The 21,112-nt window shown below is 36.6% G+C and overlaps 1 protein-coding gene across 1 annotated transcript in view; it reads right to left on the bottom strand.

Annotated features, from left to right (window-relative positions):
• LOC113238344 (kinesin light chain-like) overlaps positions 1-21,112 on the bottom strand; it is an 85,132-nt gene that overhangs the window by 60,225 nt on the left and 3,795 nt on the right. Inside the window, exon 2 of the mRNA XM_026475184.1 lies at positions 6,880-7,046. Coding sequence (XP_026330969.1) covers positions 6,880-6,908 — 29 coding nt within the window. The 5' untranslated portion in view covers positions 6,909-7,046. The remainder of the gene's footprint in view (positions 1-6,879; positions 7,047-21,112) is intronic.

The following is a 21,112-nucleotide window of genomic DNA, read 5'->3' as shown; positions in this document are numbered from 1 at the left end:
TACATCGTACCAATTAACGCTCCTTCTGTAGGCATGACAAACTCCCTGGTGTGTGTCACAGCTTTTTATAACTCTATTTATTAACCCTAGAACCAGATTGAGAGTACCTTGTCCTAATAAAGAGTAACAATATTAGGTGTAAGGGTGTTGAGATCATTCAATCACCTGTAACAGTATAACGTGGATAAAGGGATAAAGCTTGTGTACTATCAAGACGTGTTTACACGAGAGTGATTCTGCGGTTATTGGGATTTGAAGGTCAAATAAAATGTTGTCATATTTGCCACTAGCCTTATTTATCAAATGTGTTAGTATCCCCAAAATTATTTCGACTGTATTTTTTTATAATTTTGTGTGTATTTTACGAGATTACTCTGACATTTCTGTCTAAAAACGGGTACCTCAGAAGCCGTCACATTTAAATTAGAAAAAGACATTCTACCTCTATGGGTGGCAAATTAGGAGATGAATCAGATTTATTGAATTTCACACGCTTTCTGTTAACCAATTTCATTAAACTTTGGCACATAGGTGTAATTCCAATAAAATGTTATGGTGTTCTAGAGCTGATTTGATGATAAAAATGGCAGACGAAGAATAACTCCTCAACATTGTACAACAGCTTTCTTATGTTTGGGTTCATAAGATTCGTTCGGAAAAGATCTTCATCTGCGTCGTTGAAAAAGACGCGGCAACAAAAACAGAAAAAGCGTATGGTTTTCAATTTGAATTTCGCCTTTTTATTATTGAGGTTGTGATTTCAAAACTTCCAATACTGTCTCTCATATAAGCCTGAATGTTGGTAGTTAAGTCTCTATGATTTTATATATCTACCTCTGTCCGAAACTGGAGTTTCGAATAGAAATTAAATCCTCCGATAATAATCTGTCTGGACGACTTCCGGACGCACGTATGCGTATTTGCCGATATTTAGTACAAATGAAATAATAATAAACCCTAAAAAATACTGGATTGGCAGAACATGGCCTGGCGCCCATTGGCGGGAGGGCATGGCATCCTACGGCATTCCTGCAAGCAAACGCACATTGATGGCAATTACGCCGCGGTATCTTACTTCGGCATGTCTACACATGCCGAAGCATACGACAATATAGAAGCAGGTTTTTACCAGTTGTATTATTATATAAGAAGAAGATAAACATATAACAAAGAAGATTTTGAGTGAATAATCTTCAAAAGCCTGCCGAAGCACCCCGAGGCATTCCGGAGGCAACCGGCTCGGTAACCCCAACATTACCGCAGCTGTTTAATAGCTACGATCATTATAATTAAAATTTTAACTATACCGTCGTAACATTAAGGTAATATTACTATTCGCCACCAGAAAAATTCCCTCCATGCTGTCCCGTTAGTAGGCGCCGGGCCTTAGTAACAAGATCATAACAAGCTGTTCACGCGCCGTCGTAGCCAATTCGATTATTCGTCCGAAAATATGGATCTCCAGGTTACTACAAGCAATATCGCCCAAGACGGCAAATAAATTAATCGAATGTGTAAATAGAATAGATCCCAATCTATGATTGATTACAAGAGGTAGCAGCAGTTAGCCGTTTCCAGAGCTTCTTGTACTTGAGAATTAATAGTACAATAAATTATCGTTCTCTATTCTAATAAGTCACTAAAATACTTGTATATATATTCACAAAATGAAGAAAGAACAAAAATAAATGTAAAATTCATAATATCAAAACATTTTCTAAAAAAGAAAACACAAAGGAATCCAACGAAAATTAGTCCTCAAATAATCGGATACAGATAATGTGGTCTGGATCCTTTGAACTCAAAAATATCCATTGGGACCGTACCATATAAAAGGTACTTATTCATAAACAAAGCGCCTAGAAATATCACTCAGCTAGGCTCGTTTCAGGAATTTCAAGGTCACCGTTGAAGGTCAGTCTCTCAAGGACGACGGAATACGCAAATGTACAGTGAAATAAATTGTACACACATCAGTTTCGCTCTTCTGAAATTATCTCGTACAATTTACACCTTGAAAACTGATGCTTTTCAAGCGAAAGTTAATTTTACGTGACAATGAATTACCAACAACAGTATTTTGAGATTGTTCATCAATATTAAAAATAAACTGCGTGGAAATCGGGATAAAAGGCAAGAAGTTCAAGGTTGCTTCTAGTACAGGAAAGGTGGGTCGATCAGATTAGGCGCTTTTAGTGGATGTAATGTGTTCCAAGCGTATTTGGCAGGAAAATCCATTATGTTGTAATGGAGATCCTTAAAATACGAAGCAAGTCACAGAATTTTCGCTTCTTTGAAGATTAGGAATACCGAGTAGATATTATATTGCAGGTGTCGGTGTTTCAAGCGAGTACAGACAACTATTGAGAAATAGTTTAAACATACTGTGGTTTGCTGGTTTACGACGAGTCTTCAATGGACCGTGCGTCAAGCTCAAATGCTCTAGTGAAATGGAGATGACTAGTAGTCGGATATTCGGATTGCTGTCGAAATGTGGAAGCAGCTACTTAAAAACTAAAATGCCATAATTGTGTGACGGTGCACGATTTTTGTATTTGAAATATTTTAGTTCACTATAAATTTTAAAGACCTGATGATGATTAGGGATATGAAAACAGTTTCTCAGTACTGTGAACAGCTAGAAGTGTCAAATTTAAACATAAACAATCGTATAATGGTTTCAGTGTAAAATTATTAAAAATGCAAACTTTTTTCTTGATATTCGAAGTTTTAACATTTTTCTCTTTCGAAATATGGTAACAATTAGACAAAAAAAATGAAAATAAAGAAACTGAAACGTACGTACACACTTTTCACTCATTGTACACTGCGAACAGAAAATGGCACGTAACTTTGAAAACATGATAACTGTCAATGTTATGTCACATTTGGCATCTAAAATATTTGGTATTTCCGTTTCACGTAGTTAACAAGTGTACAGGATTTTTGGAAAAAGAATCTTCAAACCAGTTTTATTCAGTGACCTAACTTAAAGGTAAATTAACGTTAGTAAGTATATACGTTAAACTACAAAACAGGGAGCCAAGATTTCATTAACGCCGAGGTCAGGATGAATTGTGGAGATAAATTGCCTTTTCAGAAGCTTAATTGCGTTTTATTCTAGGGAAGGAAATGGGAAAAACGATTTCATAATTATAATTGTCTGGACAGAACGAGAACTTGGGTCTCTGTAGAAAGAGAAGAAGCGTGTTTCTTATAGCAGGTGGATAAAAGGACCGCCGGGGGAAGGACTTGAACCCTCAAGGTGATTCACCAGAGCAAAAGCGGGAAAAACTGTTTTGCTAGATCAAATTGTTTAATTATTTACTATTAAATAACGGTCTTATAAAAAATTAATGAAATGAATGAATGAATGATATATTCTTTATTGCACATAAAGATACAGTTAAAATACAATACAATAGCTTAAGTATACTAGTAGTAGTAAGTTAATGTGCAACAACTTCTCCCAGGCAACCTTAGGATAGACATTTCGGATATGCAAAAGGGATGCAACCAAAGAATATCATCATAAGTATACAAAACAATAAGTAATAATAAAAATATATACATACGCGTAGATAGATTATACACACACATACAACTAAAATCATATTAATACATACATAACAATAAATAAATAATAAAACATACGATACACCTAAGGATATTGTCTAAAGAATGTGCTAATTTGTTACACGATAGGCTATTCTTTATCTGATCATATAAAGTCCTGAAAAAAGGCTAAAGTAAAAGTCTAAAACAAGAATTTAAGAATAAAATATGTAACTTTGCAAATAATTTTTATATGAAGATATTTCTCTTAAAGTACAACAGAGAAGTACCTAAATTTACTCAATTCATATTTATTCCAAAATTTGAAAATTGCCCAGCGTTGTCGTTAAACCACACACCGCACCGCCCGCTCCCGTCCGTCGCCCATCGGGCGCTTGTCAATGTCGGATCTGGTAAAATTTTCTTCGTCTGTTCTTATTTTATTCATATTAATTAGTAGCATGCGGCATGCGGGGCGCGAGGGGTGGTCCCCCACACCTCACCTCCTAAAATGAAGGTTCGCGTTGAAATAACTCGCCTTAACTCATAATCTAAAAAAATGCCATTATAGTGTCTCAGTCGATAAAACGGAAAAACAAATTAGTTTCAAAGATTTTAAAGAAATGTCGCTACGATCTTAGACTATGGAAACTAAAGGACAAGTTATGTTGACATATATAAATCAGACGTTATATGTATATGATGCCTTGCCTTGCCTTGCCATCGTTCGGTGTCACCTGTGTGTGCCTAGCTGACCGAGTGAAGGCGAGCGCTAACGCGTATAGAGCTCGTTTGACGTGGCTTGTCAAAACTCGCAGTCGCTTGTGACTACTTAGTCACGTGCGACAACGAATCACTTCAGAGAAGTGTCGATTTTTCTGCACAAATCAAAGGCGCTCGACCAATTAGTCAATCGACATTGTATAATCAGACATTTGCATGCTATTTAATATATGCGAAACATGTTTATCTAACACTGTCTCTTGTTACATCTCCTGTTATACCATGTTTTAAGCAAATAAAACTTTGGTGATAATAATAATTATTTATAATAGGTATAACTACTTTCATTTATTTCCAAAATTAAATGGAAGTATCAAAGATTTACTTAAATCAGTCACTGGTATTAATTCTATACCAATGCATAAATACAAAAAAGGCGTACACTATTTGGAATCTGTTTAAAAATTTCTATTTGAAAAAATGAATCTTGAGGTTGGAAATGTATAGGATTTATATTACAAAGTTTTCTGTATTTTATATACTCTCAAATTACAAATATTATTTTTTTCCCAATTTCCAAATGGAATATTGATCTACTTTAATTAAATGTTTGCATGTCGATAATGACTTATCGATAGATTATGGTACGACACTAAAGAAATCCGCCATTTGTTCGTACAATTTTTGTTTAGGTATGCACGATCATTCCGTAGTTAGGACAGCTATTTTCTTTTATTTGTTTTTTCCATCCTCTAAGGCTACGATGCTCCATATCCAAATGGCGGAAAAAACCAGTTTGACAGTTGTGAAATCTTGAGAACAAGAGGCACAAGAAAAATGATGACAGTTCCTTTTCTCCACCTTTTGGAGGAAGAGAAACTTTAGCACATGTTCGGTAAATAAATCAAAATGTATTGACTAATTTCAATCGTAATGATTTTAAAAAATGTAAAGCTGATAAACAACGGCAAGTTTAGGTACTTCAAAATTCTTATAAGATTTTATCCGCTCTTCCCAGAGTCCAAAATAATTGGCTCAAAATAAAGTATGTTCCACTAAACCCCGTCTGACCTAACTAGTGTTGTATTTTTTAATAACGATTATCTACTAAGACACAACATAAGTAGGTACTTGAAAGGAAAAATAACACATACCTTAGAGTTCATACCTATTGACATAATCGTAAGAATAATAGGCGTAGGCACCCGTTTGCACAGATGGAATCTGTTTAAGAACAGGATTCTTCTTCGTTCCTCATAAAACCTTCTTCAAATATGTTGCTTACCTGTACACGTCGCACCTTTGAAATGAAAGTGAACTAAACAAGTTTTGAAGTTATGACATTTTCATATTATTTAATTCATTACTCTTAAAGTACTAGGCAATCGCCTTCTCAGTCCTAGAAAATAATGATGAAACATTCAGCTTTTTATCCTCAACAATTCTTTGATTATTTTAATATTTTAGAAAAATAAAATATTATTTACAATAATTAGTCGGTTTGAACTGAACTTTTTGAATAACAAGAATTAAGTCTCTTTTATTTTGACAAGCAAAACAAGTTGTCGTTTTAATTGTGAAAATTCTCCAAGTAATAAAGTGAGTTGCGTAATGTAAAAATTCAATGGTGATTTTCGAAACGAAAATGTCTTAATTGCTAGTTCTTTACTTTTTTACCCACGGCGGCGTTTACACGAGGGAATGAAATTTCAAATTTATGAAAGAGATTCATATATACAACCTTTCGAGTCTTAATGAGTCAGTTCCAAAGTAACAACCTATTGAACGATAATTTTTAAAGTTGTTTTATGATATAAACTGAATAAGTGAATTAGGTCTCTTTCATTCTAAAGGTACGACGACATGTTTAACAAAGTCAATGATATAAAAACTGAATAAGTGAATTAGGTCTCTTTCAATCTAAAGGTGCGACGACATGTTTAACAAAGTCATATTTTTTTTTATAAATCACATTTTCCAACAGTATTCTACATGTACAATTCGGGTAACAATATTTCAAGTACCGTAAGTAGTAAAGGTGAAAACGATAGGTTCTACGATAGTATCTGTTGAAGAAAACTCACAAGCGACTAACACATCATAGTAGAAAATGCACATAAACAAAATCTCACAAATCGAGACGTCTGAGGCAAAACACAATAAGTGTGTGAATATGGCGTTCTTAGGGTGCGTACAGATCTAACGCGCGCCTGTTTGCGAAAGGCGTGTGCACTGTACACGTGCAATAAGCAGTTTGCTATTTGTTCCCGTGCCGTTAACGCGTTCTATGCTTGCCTACCTTGCGTGAGATGTGATTACAGTGGCGCACTTAACTGCATGCGTGCAATGCACACGCAGCGCATTCGCGAAGTGTTTGCCAAACTTGTACGCACCCTTAGGTTGTAGAGATTGTTAGAGCTAGAGTTTCAATTTTAGTTCTGTTTGCTAATTTCAGTTAATTTATTAGCCCATTTTATGAAAACTTACACTTCTTACAATCACAATAGTTAACATTAGTCAATTATTTATTCATCCATTTCTTCATGGTTTAAATTCTTTGTATTCTATCGAAACAATAGGTAAGATATCATAAATACTTACATTCTGTAGGCATTCAAAGTCTTCGACATTATATATAGAGGAACGTTGATCTATTGTTCAGAATCCATTTCACTGCACTGACATGTTTATTTTGTTAACTGTTTATTGTATACAACGGCATAACACTTTTAGCACTGGACTATAAAGAAATGGCTTCAAAAGTAATACTGAAGAGGAAAATGGAGTTATTATTGAATTTCTTGACTGAAGAAAACTTAAATTCGTTAGATACTACCTTATCTAACCGCAGACAGGATCATTTATATTTCATAAAATATAAATGATCCTGTCTGCGGCTGACAAGATCGTTACTGTCATACAATAACGTGCCACATCAAATCAGTCCGTTTCGTATAATCAGTCAGTTCCGAATGCGAGAAATGACGGTCGCAAATGTCACCGGGATCATTTCGCACCTCTCACGGAAGAATGGCATAAATAGAGTTACGTCAAAAAGTTTATTGCTCCATTAGATACCTACAGAAAAATATAACAAACATCCTCTCCAATTCTTGTAACTCTAGCGACTAATATTGTAGATAGAGTTGCAAGAATTGGAGAGGATGTGAGTTATATTTTTCTGTAGGTATCTAATGAAGCAATAAACACGTTTGACGTAACTCTACTTATGCCATTCTACCATGATGGGTGCTATTTTATCTGTAGGTGTAAGATATTCGTATTTTCTTTGATTCTAATCGGACTTAGTGCACAAGCGACATCCGCAGTGGGTCAAGAGTTTTCTAGATCTGTATAGTCTCGGATTCGGAACAAATACGAAGAGGATGCAGTGCGCAAACGCGCCAACTCTTTGCCTAAAACCAATTTGCAGTACCCACAACTATACACCAATGAACAACTGCGCATAAATCCACATAGACAAGTCCCTTTCTGAAAATCTAACACCAAGATCGCTCTTGTAATTGACCAAATAACAAAAAGAAAGGGCAACTTTTTCACATCTGTTTCCGTTTCGGATTCCGCAAACAGTACTTTAATCGGAAGTTTGTAAAACGCGATGGATTTCAGGCGGACACCCATATTGCTTAGCGTTTTATAGCAGTTAAGTGCAAACCAAAAACAAGCCCTGTTTGGAACTATTTCGTTGATATCTTTCTTTAAAGTACTAATAAATATTATTTTTACATTTCTGCTTCCGCATCCGCTTCCGTTAAGACTTAGTTTTAACATTTGTTTCCGTTATGACACTTCCGTTCCATCACTAATCTATACCTCGGATTTCAATTTCCGAATTACGTACATTTGAAAATGTTCACACTTCACACACGTCACAATGTGTGAAGACCTCAACTCCCATTGAGTCAGTATGGTGAACTATTGTCAACCCTCTCCTTAGTTTAAACCCAGCAATGGGACATTCAGTGAAATGATGACGTCTTTTTTACAAACACGCCAATGATTTGGTCTCAAAGTAGGAAATACATAGAACTATGGCCTATACAATCTCATTAAACCTCTCCTAATAGTGTTGTAATTTATAGGCGATTACATCGATGCAATCGCTTTTAAATCACTAATGAATTAAACAATCAGATGCAGCCGCGCGTTTGCATCGGTGCTTAAAATCGCGCGTGTCTGTAACGATAGATGATTAGCTACTGACTGCATCGCTACTGTACCGCGTTTGCATCACATTTGCATCGCTGCTAAAAGTCGCCATGTGTCACCGCTCTTATTGTTTTTATAAAATTCACTTAGAACTTAAATCTGTCTCAAAACTACTTTTCTTTGTGGGAAATTCGTGTTTGGTATTTGAATCCTAATCACATTAAAAAGGCGAGTGACACGTATTACATTGTTACACACGAAAAACATCGTGCTAATCCACAGTGTGACATGTTGTAACAGATATCACTACACAGACGCTGCACAAAATAACATTAGTGTTCTTTATATTGTTTTATGGTATTAAGTGACGGAACAAACAAGTCGTGGAATGCTAAGCAATTATCGCAAAGACACCAATTATATTATACTATTGCATGATCCCAAAGTAAAGAATTCCATGTACTACGAGTCCCAGAGCAACGGTGTTCACTCTGCGGTGAGCATCCAGACCAAAATGAATTTATATACATTTAAGTCACGGAAGAAAAAAAACAATGAAAGTGCCTTAAGCCTCGAGTACTATCAGAACCGATGTCGCCAAAACTCACATTCTTAATTTGAAACACTACAAAATCTTGCTATTGATTGGTCGTTGAAAGTTCAATACCGTCAATATCTATTATTACAAGTTACGACGCTTTGATATTATATTGAAATATCAATTAATGTGCTGCCATCTAGCGTTTCATTGGTGAACGATGACGAATTGGAGTTATTAATTTGGTTTTCCAAACAAGAAGCGACCATATTTTAGGGGTATAAGCATTACTTTCGTTTCTTGTAATAAAAAAAAGTATTTCGATAAACAGAAAGCGACCTTGGAATAAAATGTAACGCGAACGATCACAAATGTGGAAAACTTTTCGTTATAATTTTCGCTGTTTAACACTGTATTCTGGAACTTAGAGACGAATTTTGACTACAACTTAACAAGCTCGGGGACTTCGTTAAAACGGCATGAATGATTTTCACTTCTAGTTCTATCTTATGTTACTACGCAAAGTTCGGCCACAGAAAACCTAATACGTTTACCATTAACGTCACGAAATATAATATTAATAACGGTTAAAAAGTCGTTGAAAAACCAAATACAAAGATACGACAACAAGTATATAGAAAAATGCGTGAGGTCCGCTTGTTCGTTCCGTGGCTTAGTTGGCACAGCGTCTGGCACGGTTTGCTAGAAGACGTCGGCTCGAATCCAGCCGGATCGAGGGAATTTTTTCTAAGTGTTCGATCTTTCTATTAATAATTATAATAAACTAGTGGAGTAATATCACACAAAAAATAATTGAATATTGCTCCAAGGGTATCTGTAATTTTTTTTTTAAAAACAGCATTTAATCGCAATCGGTAAGCCTTCACAACATACTGTAGGTACAGCGCGTGCGAGGCATGAGCGCGCGGCTGCCCGCCGCTGTAGGCGTATTTTTGTGTCGTGTGTAGAGTGCCAGATCTTTATTAACTTCTTGCTTTTCAATGGATATTTAATTCAAATTCAGAATACAATAGTTGGCGATGCTACTCGAGCCCGGTTTATAATTGAAAACTGATAGCGTGCTATGTGGACATAATTAGATGAAAACACTACTATGAAGTCATTCAAAGACTCAAATCATCTATCAGGTCATCCACGTGTACTTTCTGGCAACCGAAACAAGTAGGAAAAACATGCGTCTTGCCAATGATTGCTCAACTTGCAGAAAGAGACAAATGTATACAATTACGTAATATTAAAAAGAGATGAATATAGAAAATGCAGAATGAAAATAGAATATGTGCCTACCTACGCACGACGCGTGTCGTTGATCCCTTTGGATCATGAAGTGGTGATTGTCTTTTGTTTGTTAGTTGTTTATATTTTGTGATGTAAACAACGTTGGTGATGTTTAAAGGTGTGAAATTGTTTTGTTATGAGTTTGGCATTGAATTCTATGCTGATATGTTCTCTCATGTTCACAATTCATCTTATTTGTAGAAACACACAGTGACAAAAATAAAATGACTCTTATGGAGCTTAATGGAATCAATCGCATTTCTTGATTGAATCAATCACAACATGGACGCCGCCGGCGTTATATACCGTGTACAATATTTCACTCGTTAGTCATATATTTCAGTCCTTTATAATACTAATTATTTACATCACAAAACAGAGCATGGTATTCAGAAACGACTTGCATAAATTGGTTAACTCTTAATTGAATCAATCACAACATTGATAACGTGCCAGACAACCACACCAATTGTCTAGTTTCAAACTAAGGAATTCCCTTTACTCTAAGTACCAGAGCAACGGAATTCACTCAGGAGTTCTACCCAGAAGACCCAAACCATAATCAATTTAGAAAAGTAAAATTTCCTGAATTGGTCCTACCGGAAATAAAACTCAGTACCTCGCCTACAGTGCAAACCGAAACTTCTTCTTATCGCATCGATATGGCATACACTGAAATGTTTGAATCGTGGTGAATCGGATTTACCAATCGTGTAAGGTACAAGCCAGACGTACAGGAAAAGATAGGCTCCTTTTGTGAGTATGATAATGCCACATGTTTTCATACGTAAAATTTTCTTTTGTAGCAGTAGAGCTCCTTGTGAAAGAGGTCGTACAGGGAAGTATTGCCACCTTACCTATTTCTGGCGTCAAGCAGTAATGTGAGCATTACTGCATTCCAGTTTGGAAGGGTAAGGTGTTGGTGAAATTACAGGCACATGACACTCGTCAACTTGTCTCAGCGTGACGTGCGCAGTGGCAGTGTGCCTTAGATCTGTTTTTTATATATAAAATAAGATGCGCATTTGACCTCCATCTCACCAGATGGAAAGGGACGATGAGATCGAAGATGTAGCATGCTTGATGAAGATGTAGTATTTAGGTGTAATAATACCTATTCACTCTCGCCTTGAAAGGTCCAAGTTATAGCGTTCGGAGAGTAAGTCCGCAGGCAGGTAAGTCATTCCATTCTCTAGCCCCATGGTTGGAAGCTAAACGCTACATGCGAATCCTACGAACGTCCACAATATTGGATCTAAACGTTTGCGATTTATGGACAGGCGTGTCGCTTACCACCAGGCGCACAATTAGTTCGTCCCGCAACTTGGTATTATTAAAAAAAACATTGGCCTACCGAGGTAGCAATTAAGGCCAATTACTTAATTTTTGACATTTCTATGTACCAAGTATTTAAAACCATCCAGTAGATTAACAACAGTTTTAAGGAGTCATTACACGGGGAACCGGCTTGAGCCTACAAAAGCTTTATATCCACGCAATAAGAGCGAAAAACGTTGCGCGTTTCGCACATAAAAGTTTTCAAGCCGGCTTAATGGGATACCGTGTCGATAACTGTGCCCACTCCCTAAAGCAAATTAAAACAAAACCATTTTCTTAATTACACTGAGTTTTACGCGGCTCATATTTTTTCGTCTTTTCTTTTGCATGTTACACTATTAACCGCGAGGTGTCGATGTAAATGCATAAGTATCGATACTACAAGGAAGAAAAGTTTTTATCAGCAATTGATAATTTATCTTGATAAATGCCTTGACATTTATAAAATTAATAGGAAGAACAAAGTGCTACCCCTAGTAATGTCGTGGCATGTGTTTGCAACCGAGAATATCGAAACGTGAAAATAAAAGTTAGAAACCAAATCGTTTTTTCAAAGATTTATCTTCGTGTTTATTTAGTTCTGTGTCATTTTTAAACAAAAACTGAAGACAAAGCTATGAATCAGCAAAGATAATAATCGGACATTACAGGATTATTATCAGATAATTATAATGATAATTATCAAGGAAAGCAAATATCTTGATGATTCAAATAAAAATAAGTAGGTGGGTTCAAGGTTCATGCCAGGAGCATGAACTCTGCTATTCATAATTTAGTTGTTCGTGAAAAAAGGTTATTTTTAACCGACTTCAAAAAAGGAGGAGGTTCTCAATTCGACTGTATGTTTTTTTGTATGTATGTTACGCGATAACTCCGGTATTTGTGAACTGATTTTCATGATTCTTTTTTTTTGTTGGAATGGGGGTACTTCCATAGTGGTCCCATTTCATTTTGAAGAAAATTATCCACCTCTAAGTGTGGCTGTTCACGCATGAAGATTCATTTTTATAAATAGCGCCTAAATTTTACTCAAGGAGCAATTATTTTAATGGTTGATTTTGCTATTTCTCCAATTCGAGGCGTTTCTCTCTCAAGTCAGTAGTCAAGTCGTGTATAGTGGCGAATTTAAGGATATTTCAACAAAACTTAGGAAATAGACTCTAATTCCACGTACTTTTGAGGTCGGTTTTTTTAGTACCAAGACTATTTGACACAGTTATAAAAATAAAAAGATGTAATTTAACACCGTTGCCAAATGGTTAAATGGTTGTTTTTCGTTCGTCTTGTTAATAGTGTAGTTTGATATTTACAGCGTTTCTTCCCCGAAGTACTGACATGTTCATGTCAAAACGCAAATGACTCCAAAATCCTGAGTTAAAGCTGTGCAACAGTAAAAATATGTTTCGCCGGAATAAATAACACGCGGCACCGAGACACCGCACTGCGCAAGGATTAGGAATACAAATGGATTCTCGTATTTTTTTATGAAAAATATTCGCATACTTGGCCAAGACGACCGCAATTCCACCTGACGCTGACGCTGCACGCGTTTGTCTGAAAAATGCCTATTGACACTGGTCTTGAATAGCCATTTAAGTAGCAGTGAGAGTTCGTCCAGAGAAGTACTGCCTTACATATTTCTACTGCCAAGCAGATAACGTAAGCATTACTGCGTTTTGGCTTTGAAATTACAGGCACATGCGACTTGTCAACGTATGTCACAGGGTGACGGTGTCCCTCAGACGTTTGTGATTTAAAGCTCTGCGTGACACTGCAACTGTTATGAACAGCCGTGTCGCTTACCACCAGGCGTCTTACATACCTAAACTGGCTCTTCCCGTCACTTGGTAAAAAAGCCGTAAGACGTAGACCTATTTTATCTGCGGTTACAAAAAGTTGCATAAGAATAAACTATGCAGATCAACCTACAACATTCAAATCATAAAATTCTTAATATAATAAAATATTTTTTAAGTTTTTCTTGAATGTCACGATGTTTTACTACAATGATATACAATTATTTTTGTGAAATTGCTCCACTAGTTTGTTATAACTATTAATAACAAAGAAGGAACACTTAGAAAATTTCCTTCGATCCGGCCGGATTCGGACCGACGTCGTCTAGCAAACCGTGCCCAGACGCTATACCAAGGAACGAACCAGCAGACCTTACGAAATTCGTTGTGTGTGTCTCTTGTTGAAATCTTTGTTTTTGGTTTTTACGTCTTTTTATGCCGTAGCGCCACCTCTACTGTTCTCGCGAGTGTCGTACAAGGCGACTGAGGGATCAGCAACCAATGACGGTGGGCTGCAGCGTCCAAGCGTTTGGGGGGAGGCCTATATCCAACGTCCTTCGCCAGAAATAATGATGATGATGAGGTACTAGACAAGCACACCATACACCTGGTCTTAAACTGAGAAATTCCCTGTACCATAAGTACCATAGCAAACTCATTCCGGGGCACTACCCTGAGGATTCAAACCTGAATCAGTTTAGAAAGTTCGTTCCCCAATTGATCCTATCGGGAAACCGTTGGGTTAAACCGGATTTACATTTGTCTGACGTGTCATACACACGACACAAGCCGTGACATCAGTAACCATATTAAACATATGAAACCGACATCGTTCTGACGCGTCACGACACGACACGTTAGACAAATGTAAATACGGCTTTACCGAGGTAGTAAAATACATAATTTTCCAAACGTGTGTTGCGACAAACATGAAATAAAAACTATACTACACTATACTTTTAAAGCAAGATGTACGCAACGTAATTGCTCTAAATTGCATTCCTCAAACTCATGCTTTCTTTTCAACTTGGAATTTTATAACAGACAATAAAGTTTTTTTATATTTAACACACATTCATTAAAATTTAAAACAATTACAAATTCTCAATTGAATCTTAGTTCAAATCTCAACTTTCCATGACATAAGCTTGTGAACGAAAGTAATTTTCAATTTCAAAATGAAAACATTTAAATTCAAAGAAATGCCTCCGTGGCCGAACCGTTACCACGCTGATCTTCCACGCAGAGGTCCCGGGTTCGATTCCCGGGCTGAGAGAAGGGCACATGGGACTTGTCAATTTAAGGCTCAAAGTGACGGGCGCAGTGGCAGTGCGTCTCAGATTTTTGCGATTTAAAGAGCTGAGTGGCACTGAAACTGTCATGGACAGGCGTGTCGCTTACCATCAGGCGCACGACTTGTTCGTCCGGTCACTTGATATTACAAAAAAAATATGTTGTCTTTTGTTTAAGCTACTTATTTGACTTTGTTTAACTACTTAACTGGGTAATTCACGGTTGTTTTAGTATTAATAAATAATATAATTAGTGTACGTTAAACCTGAACATAAATAGTTCAAGGAAATTATGGAGAACCCTACCACTTCACGCACACATTTACAATGTGTGCAGACAGCGCTTTGCTGTACGCAGAAGTAGGTAATACGTTTTACCGTGTTGTATGGAGTGTCCGGGGCGTGGCTTAAATTTGAAACGGAAATATACGAGTGTCCAATAAATGAGAAAAACAAATCCACTTTTACACGTGTTTGTAAAACTCAGATAAAAAGGGCTCAAGCCCCCGTTAATACTAGCCTAGTAACAGAAGACGGAGTAACGAGTTTAACTCATCTTTCAGCACAACGCGGAATTCGCTAATAAGAATTGTAATAACCACAGTTACTAAACTGAGAATGTAGACTGGACCATCTCATACGCATGGCCGGTGTGAAATCATGCGATGTTTTAGGGTTACTCGACCGAATGGCAAAAACGTAACATGAACTGGGCAGTGTCTAGTTTCAGTATGGGTGGGAGGATACGGGCGTTGTCTAAGAAAATTACTGTTATTACGATCATTAATGATCGAACACTAATACTTCGATCCGGCTCGATTCGAACCAGCGCCTTCAGTATACAGTGTCTGATGCTCTCTCAACTGAGCTACGGAACGAACCAGCAGACCGAGGTGTTTGTTGCATCTTTGTTATTGGTTTTTAACGACTTTTTTCTGTCGCGCCAAAATAATTTAATATTGTGCTACTAAAATCTCGTGATATTAAATAAACTTAATACTATTCTTATTACGATTCGAAATTGGAGATCGTAACAAATTCCCCTCTACCGTTAATCGAACCAAGTTATTGCTTCGATAACTTTATCATTAAAAATTAAGTTGACTCTACGGAAGTCTAAGTTAGCAAGTATCCAACTCGCTCTTGGCCAAAATTTTTATTTTTAATTGCATCCGAAGAGTGCAACATGCAGCGCCGGTGCATTCCGCACCAATTCCAGCTCTCAACATTTGTCGGTAAATATAGATAAGTGAGATAAAGATAGACTCAAATTCTATTTGGGATTACGAGCTCCATTGTGTAACAATTTTGACTGTGAACTAGTCAAATACATAAATAAATTGATGCAAACACAAAAAGAAAAAGAATGAAATGAAAAAGATACAAAAATTGCCTAACAACAAATATAAAAATAGGCGAACCTATACAAAAAGTATGTACAATTCATTGAAAGTCCTATTTCACACAACTTTTATGGTTGCTATAACAAGATAACACAAAATCAAAAGGGAACGGCAACAGATTCAATAAAAACCCATAAAACAAAACCACAATCTTGTGCTTAGATAGCAAGCATAGTCCAGAACAAATCAAACATTCACCCTGTGATATAGGTGAAGTTTCAAATGTTCTGCATTCGAGAATCCACTGGCTGCGAGTGGTAGGTGAAGATTCAGAGTATCCACCTCGGAAAAAGGTTCGTGTCAAAGAGAAGCAGCCAAAAAATCTCCATTGCCTTCTCATCTCTTTACCTAGAAAAATATGACGTACATACAGTGACGGATTCGCCCTAAGGTCCAGTAGGCCTGGGCTTAGGGCGGCCAATGGTGACAAAAAATTCACTGATGATAATAAGAAATAACTCAAAGTAGCTAAATATTCTAAAGGCTCACGCACATTACGGCGGGCCGCACTACATCGCATAAATATAGAAATGTGCCAGATCTATAATGTAATGTATAATCACTACGTTTGTCTGTCTGTCTGATCGCAATAAACTTAAAAACTACTGAACGGATGCTGGTACTGACTACATGGCCTGGGGCCTAGGGCGACCAAGATTGCAAATCCGCCACTGGGTATATATCCCAATCAGACTGAAGATGTCCTTAAAAAAGACCAGGTTAAAAGTATCAAGATTAAACAGGCATGTATAAAGATACTGATGCCAATGGAGGAACTGAACGATGTTTGTCAGGAGCATACCGAGTGGAAGTTCGCGGTCGTTGTCTACTCACAGGAACAAGGGGCCTAACATAACCTTTCCAAAAACAATATTATTTCAATGTAAGCTTAAAGTAAGCTTATTTATAATATTACTCATATTCGTACCATGACGAACCTGTCAACCAAGTAATGTATTATTACAAAAGTGTTCAATGATTTCCCAATATTGTCTATTCCTTACTAAAATAGGAAAGAGATAACGCTATGTGAACTATATAATGCCATCTCTTTCTTTTTTGATGTTCCGAATCGTGTTTAAGTACTTAATGTTATTTACTTCAGAGAATTTCGACGTTTAAAAAAAGAAAAGTATGTAATAATAAAATCTATGAAAATTACGTTTTTTTCAATAAGCTAGGTCTTGATAGTCACGTTGTGAATTCGGAACTATAATCTAGTGTCAACTGTTAGTTTCGCCAAGGAGCATATAGATGCTGATGCTGTTAATGCGCATTCCAATATTAATAATTCCTTTAGAGGTATTCAGTGTAAAACATACACACAATTCACGCCCTTCTCCTTTTGGATAGACAGACACCACAGTCTGGCTCTTGCCTGAAGCAAGTCTTTTGCCTCGCCAACTCGCAGTAATCACTACACGTTCGTCGGTTATGAGTACTCTTGATCCGGTCTTTCTTTAGAACGTTCACAGTTTGGACATGTTGAGTGGATCAATCTTCTTTCATTCATACTCTGAACATGTTCGAACTACCTAATCATCCCTTTCTCTATCTTTGTCGTTACACCTTTCTCCAGCCTTCCAACGCTCTTCAATTTATCCATCAGACAGACGTACTTAAAACGCATATTACATATTAATATTAACTGCCGAGACAAGTTAATTAATAGAAGCGATAAATATACATAATAGAAAGTCGGAAGCGTTGGCGCAATCAACATATCGTATATGTAGTTTTAATTAAAGACTAAGTCCGTTTAGTAAGTTGCATACGAGCGCATATCATTTTGTCCTTGAGTAGTTTTTGAGAAAATCGAGCACGTCCCAAAGTTATGAAAGTTTTAGAAACTTTCCCTTCAAGTCGACTAAAAGGAGATTTTCTTCAATAGTCACGCTTGATAGACGGTCTGGCAATAGCAGTAAAGTTATCAATCTAATAAATGCATTTGTCCATCTTCTAGATTCATACCTTAAGTCATTCACTTTCATCTACACGGAACAACTGAGGTAATTATAATCTAAACCGGGAATAAGCAACAAGACAAACAAGCTAAGCACTACCTGCTTAAATTACCGAAACAACTCAAATTTTGACTATACTCAATAAGTACTCAATAATACGATTCAAAAATGTACTATACTCAATAAGGCCAACGTAGAATGGCTTTAGCTGGCATACTTGCATGCTCTTTTAGCTGGCACACTTGAATGCCTATAGCAGTCAGACGTGAGGTAACTAGCCTGTACATCTACCTAAAAGTCTTACTAGCATCAGACAGATGTAAGGTAACAAGCATACGTCTCTACGAAAAAAGAAACAATCCAGAAAGAAGTCATGCCAAGTACAATGTACCATCTTGTCAGGTACAGGCGTGTCAAGTACAGATATGTCAGGTTCAAGGAAGCCAGCTTGAGGTATGAGTATTTTGACTTCATTTTCATAGGTCAGAATTTTACGTAGCTCGTAATACCTATTTTCAATCTATGGTACACTAGACTAAGAGAAATGCTAGGTCCATTAAATGGCATTAACTTTCTAATGAACGGGAAACGATAGGGCCTAGTTAGAGCAATAAGATTTTAAGTACTAGCCGTGGAATAACGGAGATTGCAAATTTTATGATTTGTAATGCTGTTCTAGTTAGGAAATAGATTTATTTTTTAATGATATCAAGTTAAGAGATGAACAAGTCATGTGCCGATGGTAAGCGACAGGCCTACCTTTAACTGTTGCAGTGTCCCTCAGAGCTTAATTTGCAAAGATCTGAGGGGTATTCTAAGGGGGGCTGAGAACTAAAGTTGATAAGTCCCATGTGCCTGTAATTTCACCAGCACCCTTACCCTTCAAAACCGGAATGTAAGCATTACTGCTTGGCGTCAAAAATAGGAATGGAGGCATACTTTCCAGGACGAATTCTCTCACAAGTTCTGCTGTTACTAAACGAATTTGGTATTTTAATATGTGTTACAGTATCATAAATTGTGATATTGGTATTTATGGGATATGTAACGGCATAGATGATATCGAGAAGAGTAGCGAAAGAAGCAGAGTAAGGAATGTATGAAAAGGGCGCGTGATGGTGTGATAAGAGCTATGTAGTGCTCGAAAATAGAAAACAGTTGCTCATCCACATTTAAAAAGTTGGAAGTTGTACCATCTGTGTACATATTTGAAATTTCGAAAAACGTCATCCTTGATTATTTCAATTCGTCACACGGCACGCCGTTATGTGTCTACTATGAATTCACCGTCGCCGGGTACAGCGTTAGTATTTGTCATACAAAATTGTCACAAAATTGTCATTTTACAAAAGCGCTCGCTAGTGACCACAGTAACTGTAATGTCATGGTAAAGGCTCTGATCAATTTCAAACTAGATCATGCAAAACTGTACGACTTCAAAAGAATGTAATTGTAATGGCCTCGAATATCTACAATTAACATTTTAAAATAAATTAAATTATATTTTCGTTGTTACTAACATAGTCAATAACACGATTGTTACTAACCAAAAACGAAATAATGTTTAAATTAAACGGTTATCAGAATTAGACATTGCAACATTTGTATAGAATTTAAGAAATAAATACTTAATAACTGCTATTATATTACGTTCCACAATATTGGGCATTTTTTTGTAATTTTTTAAAGGACTTCAAAAAAAGGGGGAGGTTTTTAATTCGAATTAACGCGATCACTCCGACATTTGTCAACCAATTTCAATGATTCTTTTTTGTTGGAAATGGAGTACCTTAATAGTGGTCCCATTCAAATTTGAAAAAAATATTCAACCTCTTAAGGAGGTAAATTAGGAAATGTATTTGGTTTATATTTCGAATAAAACTTGGCAAATAGATATAATTCCAATAAAAATAACGGTAACGAAGACAGCGAAAGTGGATGGATAATCCAACTTTTGAGGTCTGTTTCTTTATAAAAAAAGTTTTAATTATTAACTTATTTTTTGTCTCTGATTGAACTATATAATATACAAATAAATGCACGAATGTCTCTACATAACAATTATGAAAACTTTGTATACCACAAAGCCGATCACAATGATTCAAAATGCATTCTTGCAATGCCATTACAACCTGTGCATCACAAAGAAACAAATGAATTTGAATTTGGTGAAGCAAACGACGTTCACAGACGAGAACATTCCAGAAATGTTTCGTGGAATATTCTCGTCGAGTGACGGTGTGCGATGCGAATGCGATTTTGTAAACCCGGTGTTAAAGATGAATTCGTACCCTCGCGCCACAGAACCACGTGCTGCTTACTATCGACTACAACAAGGAAAGGAAACGAAGTAGTTCTTAATTTTACAAATTTTAAATATAGAGATAAATCGCAACTTGGAACCTGTGGTGGCCTAATGGTTTGACCTACCGTGTGACGTATAAATGGGTTGTCGATGACGATGGCGTTGGTGCAACTTGAACTAATCTTTTGTTTTATAGTTACACTACTAAAAGCTAATGGCGTTTTGTTTTGTAGTTACACCACGAAAGGAGCCTCCTAGGGCGTACTCATATTCCCTGTACGTCTAGCGTACCCTGGGCAACAAACAGCGAGAACCTTACGCCGATTGGCAAATCCTTTCTCCAGCAGTTCTGGGATGCAAGTCAATGCCAACTACATGATAAGAAACCTCCTAAAACCGATTACGTTGGTATGGCCATGTAATGTGTAGGGATGACCACTAAATGATCAAGAAAATCTCGACACATGAAACTGAAACCGCCAAAAGATGGTCAGACAGAACCTAGATCACTTGTAGTGGAACCGTCAAAAGATATATAAAGACGAGGACCAGAGACCGAGCTCAAAAGAAATGGGATATAAAACCAGGATAAAAAAGACGAAGAAGACTGGAATTAACTACGGTGTGATCGGTAAATTTAACGTATTGTCAATATGAAATGAACTTTTGAGGACATTACCTGGAACGATGAGATTCAAATCTATAAAAAAGTCTTTTTTGTTTTTTAAT

The sequence above is a fragment of the Hyposmocoma kahamanoa genome, unplaced genomic scaffold, assembly GCF_003589595.1.
Source record: "Hyposmocoma kahamanoa isolate Upper Pololo Valley unplaced genomic scaffold, ASM358959v1 95, whole genome shotgun sequence".
NCBI classification, from domain to species: Eukaryota; Metazoa; Arthropoda; class Insecta; order Lepidoptera; family Cosmopterigidae; genus Hyposmocoma; species Hyposmocoma kahamanoa.
Note: the sequence above shows the minus strand (reverse complement) of the source record. Positions and strands in the feature narration are given on the sequence as shown.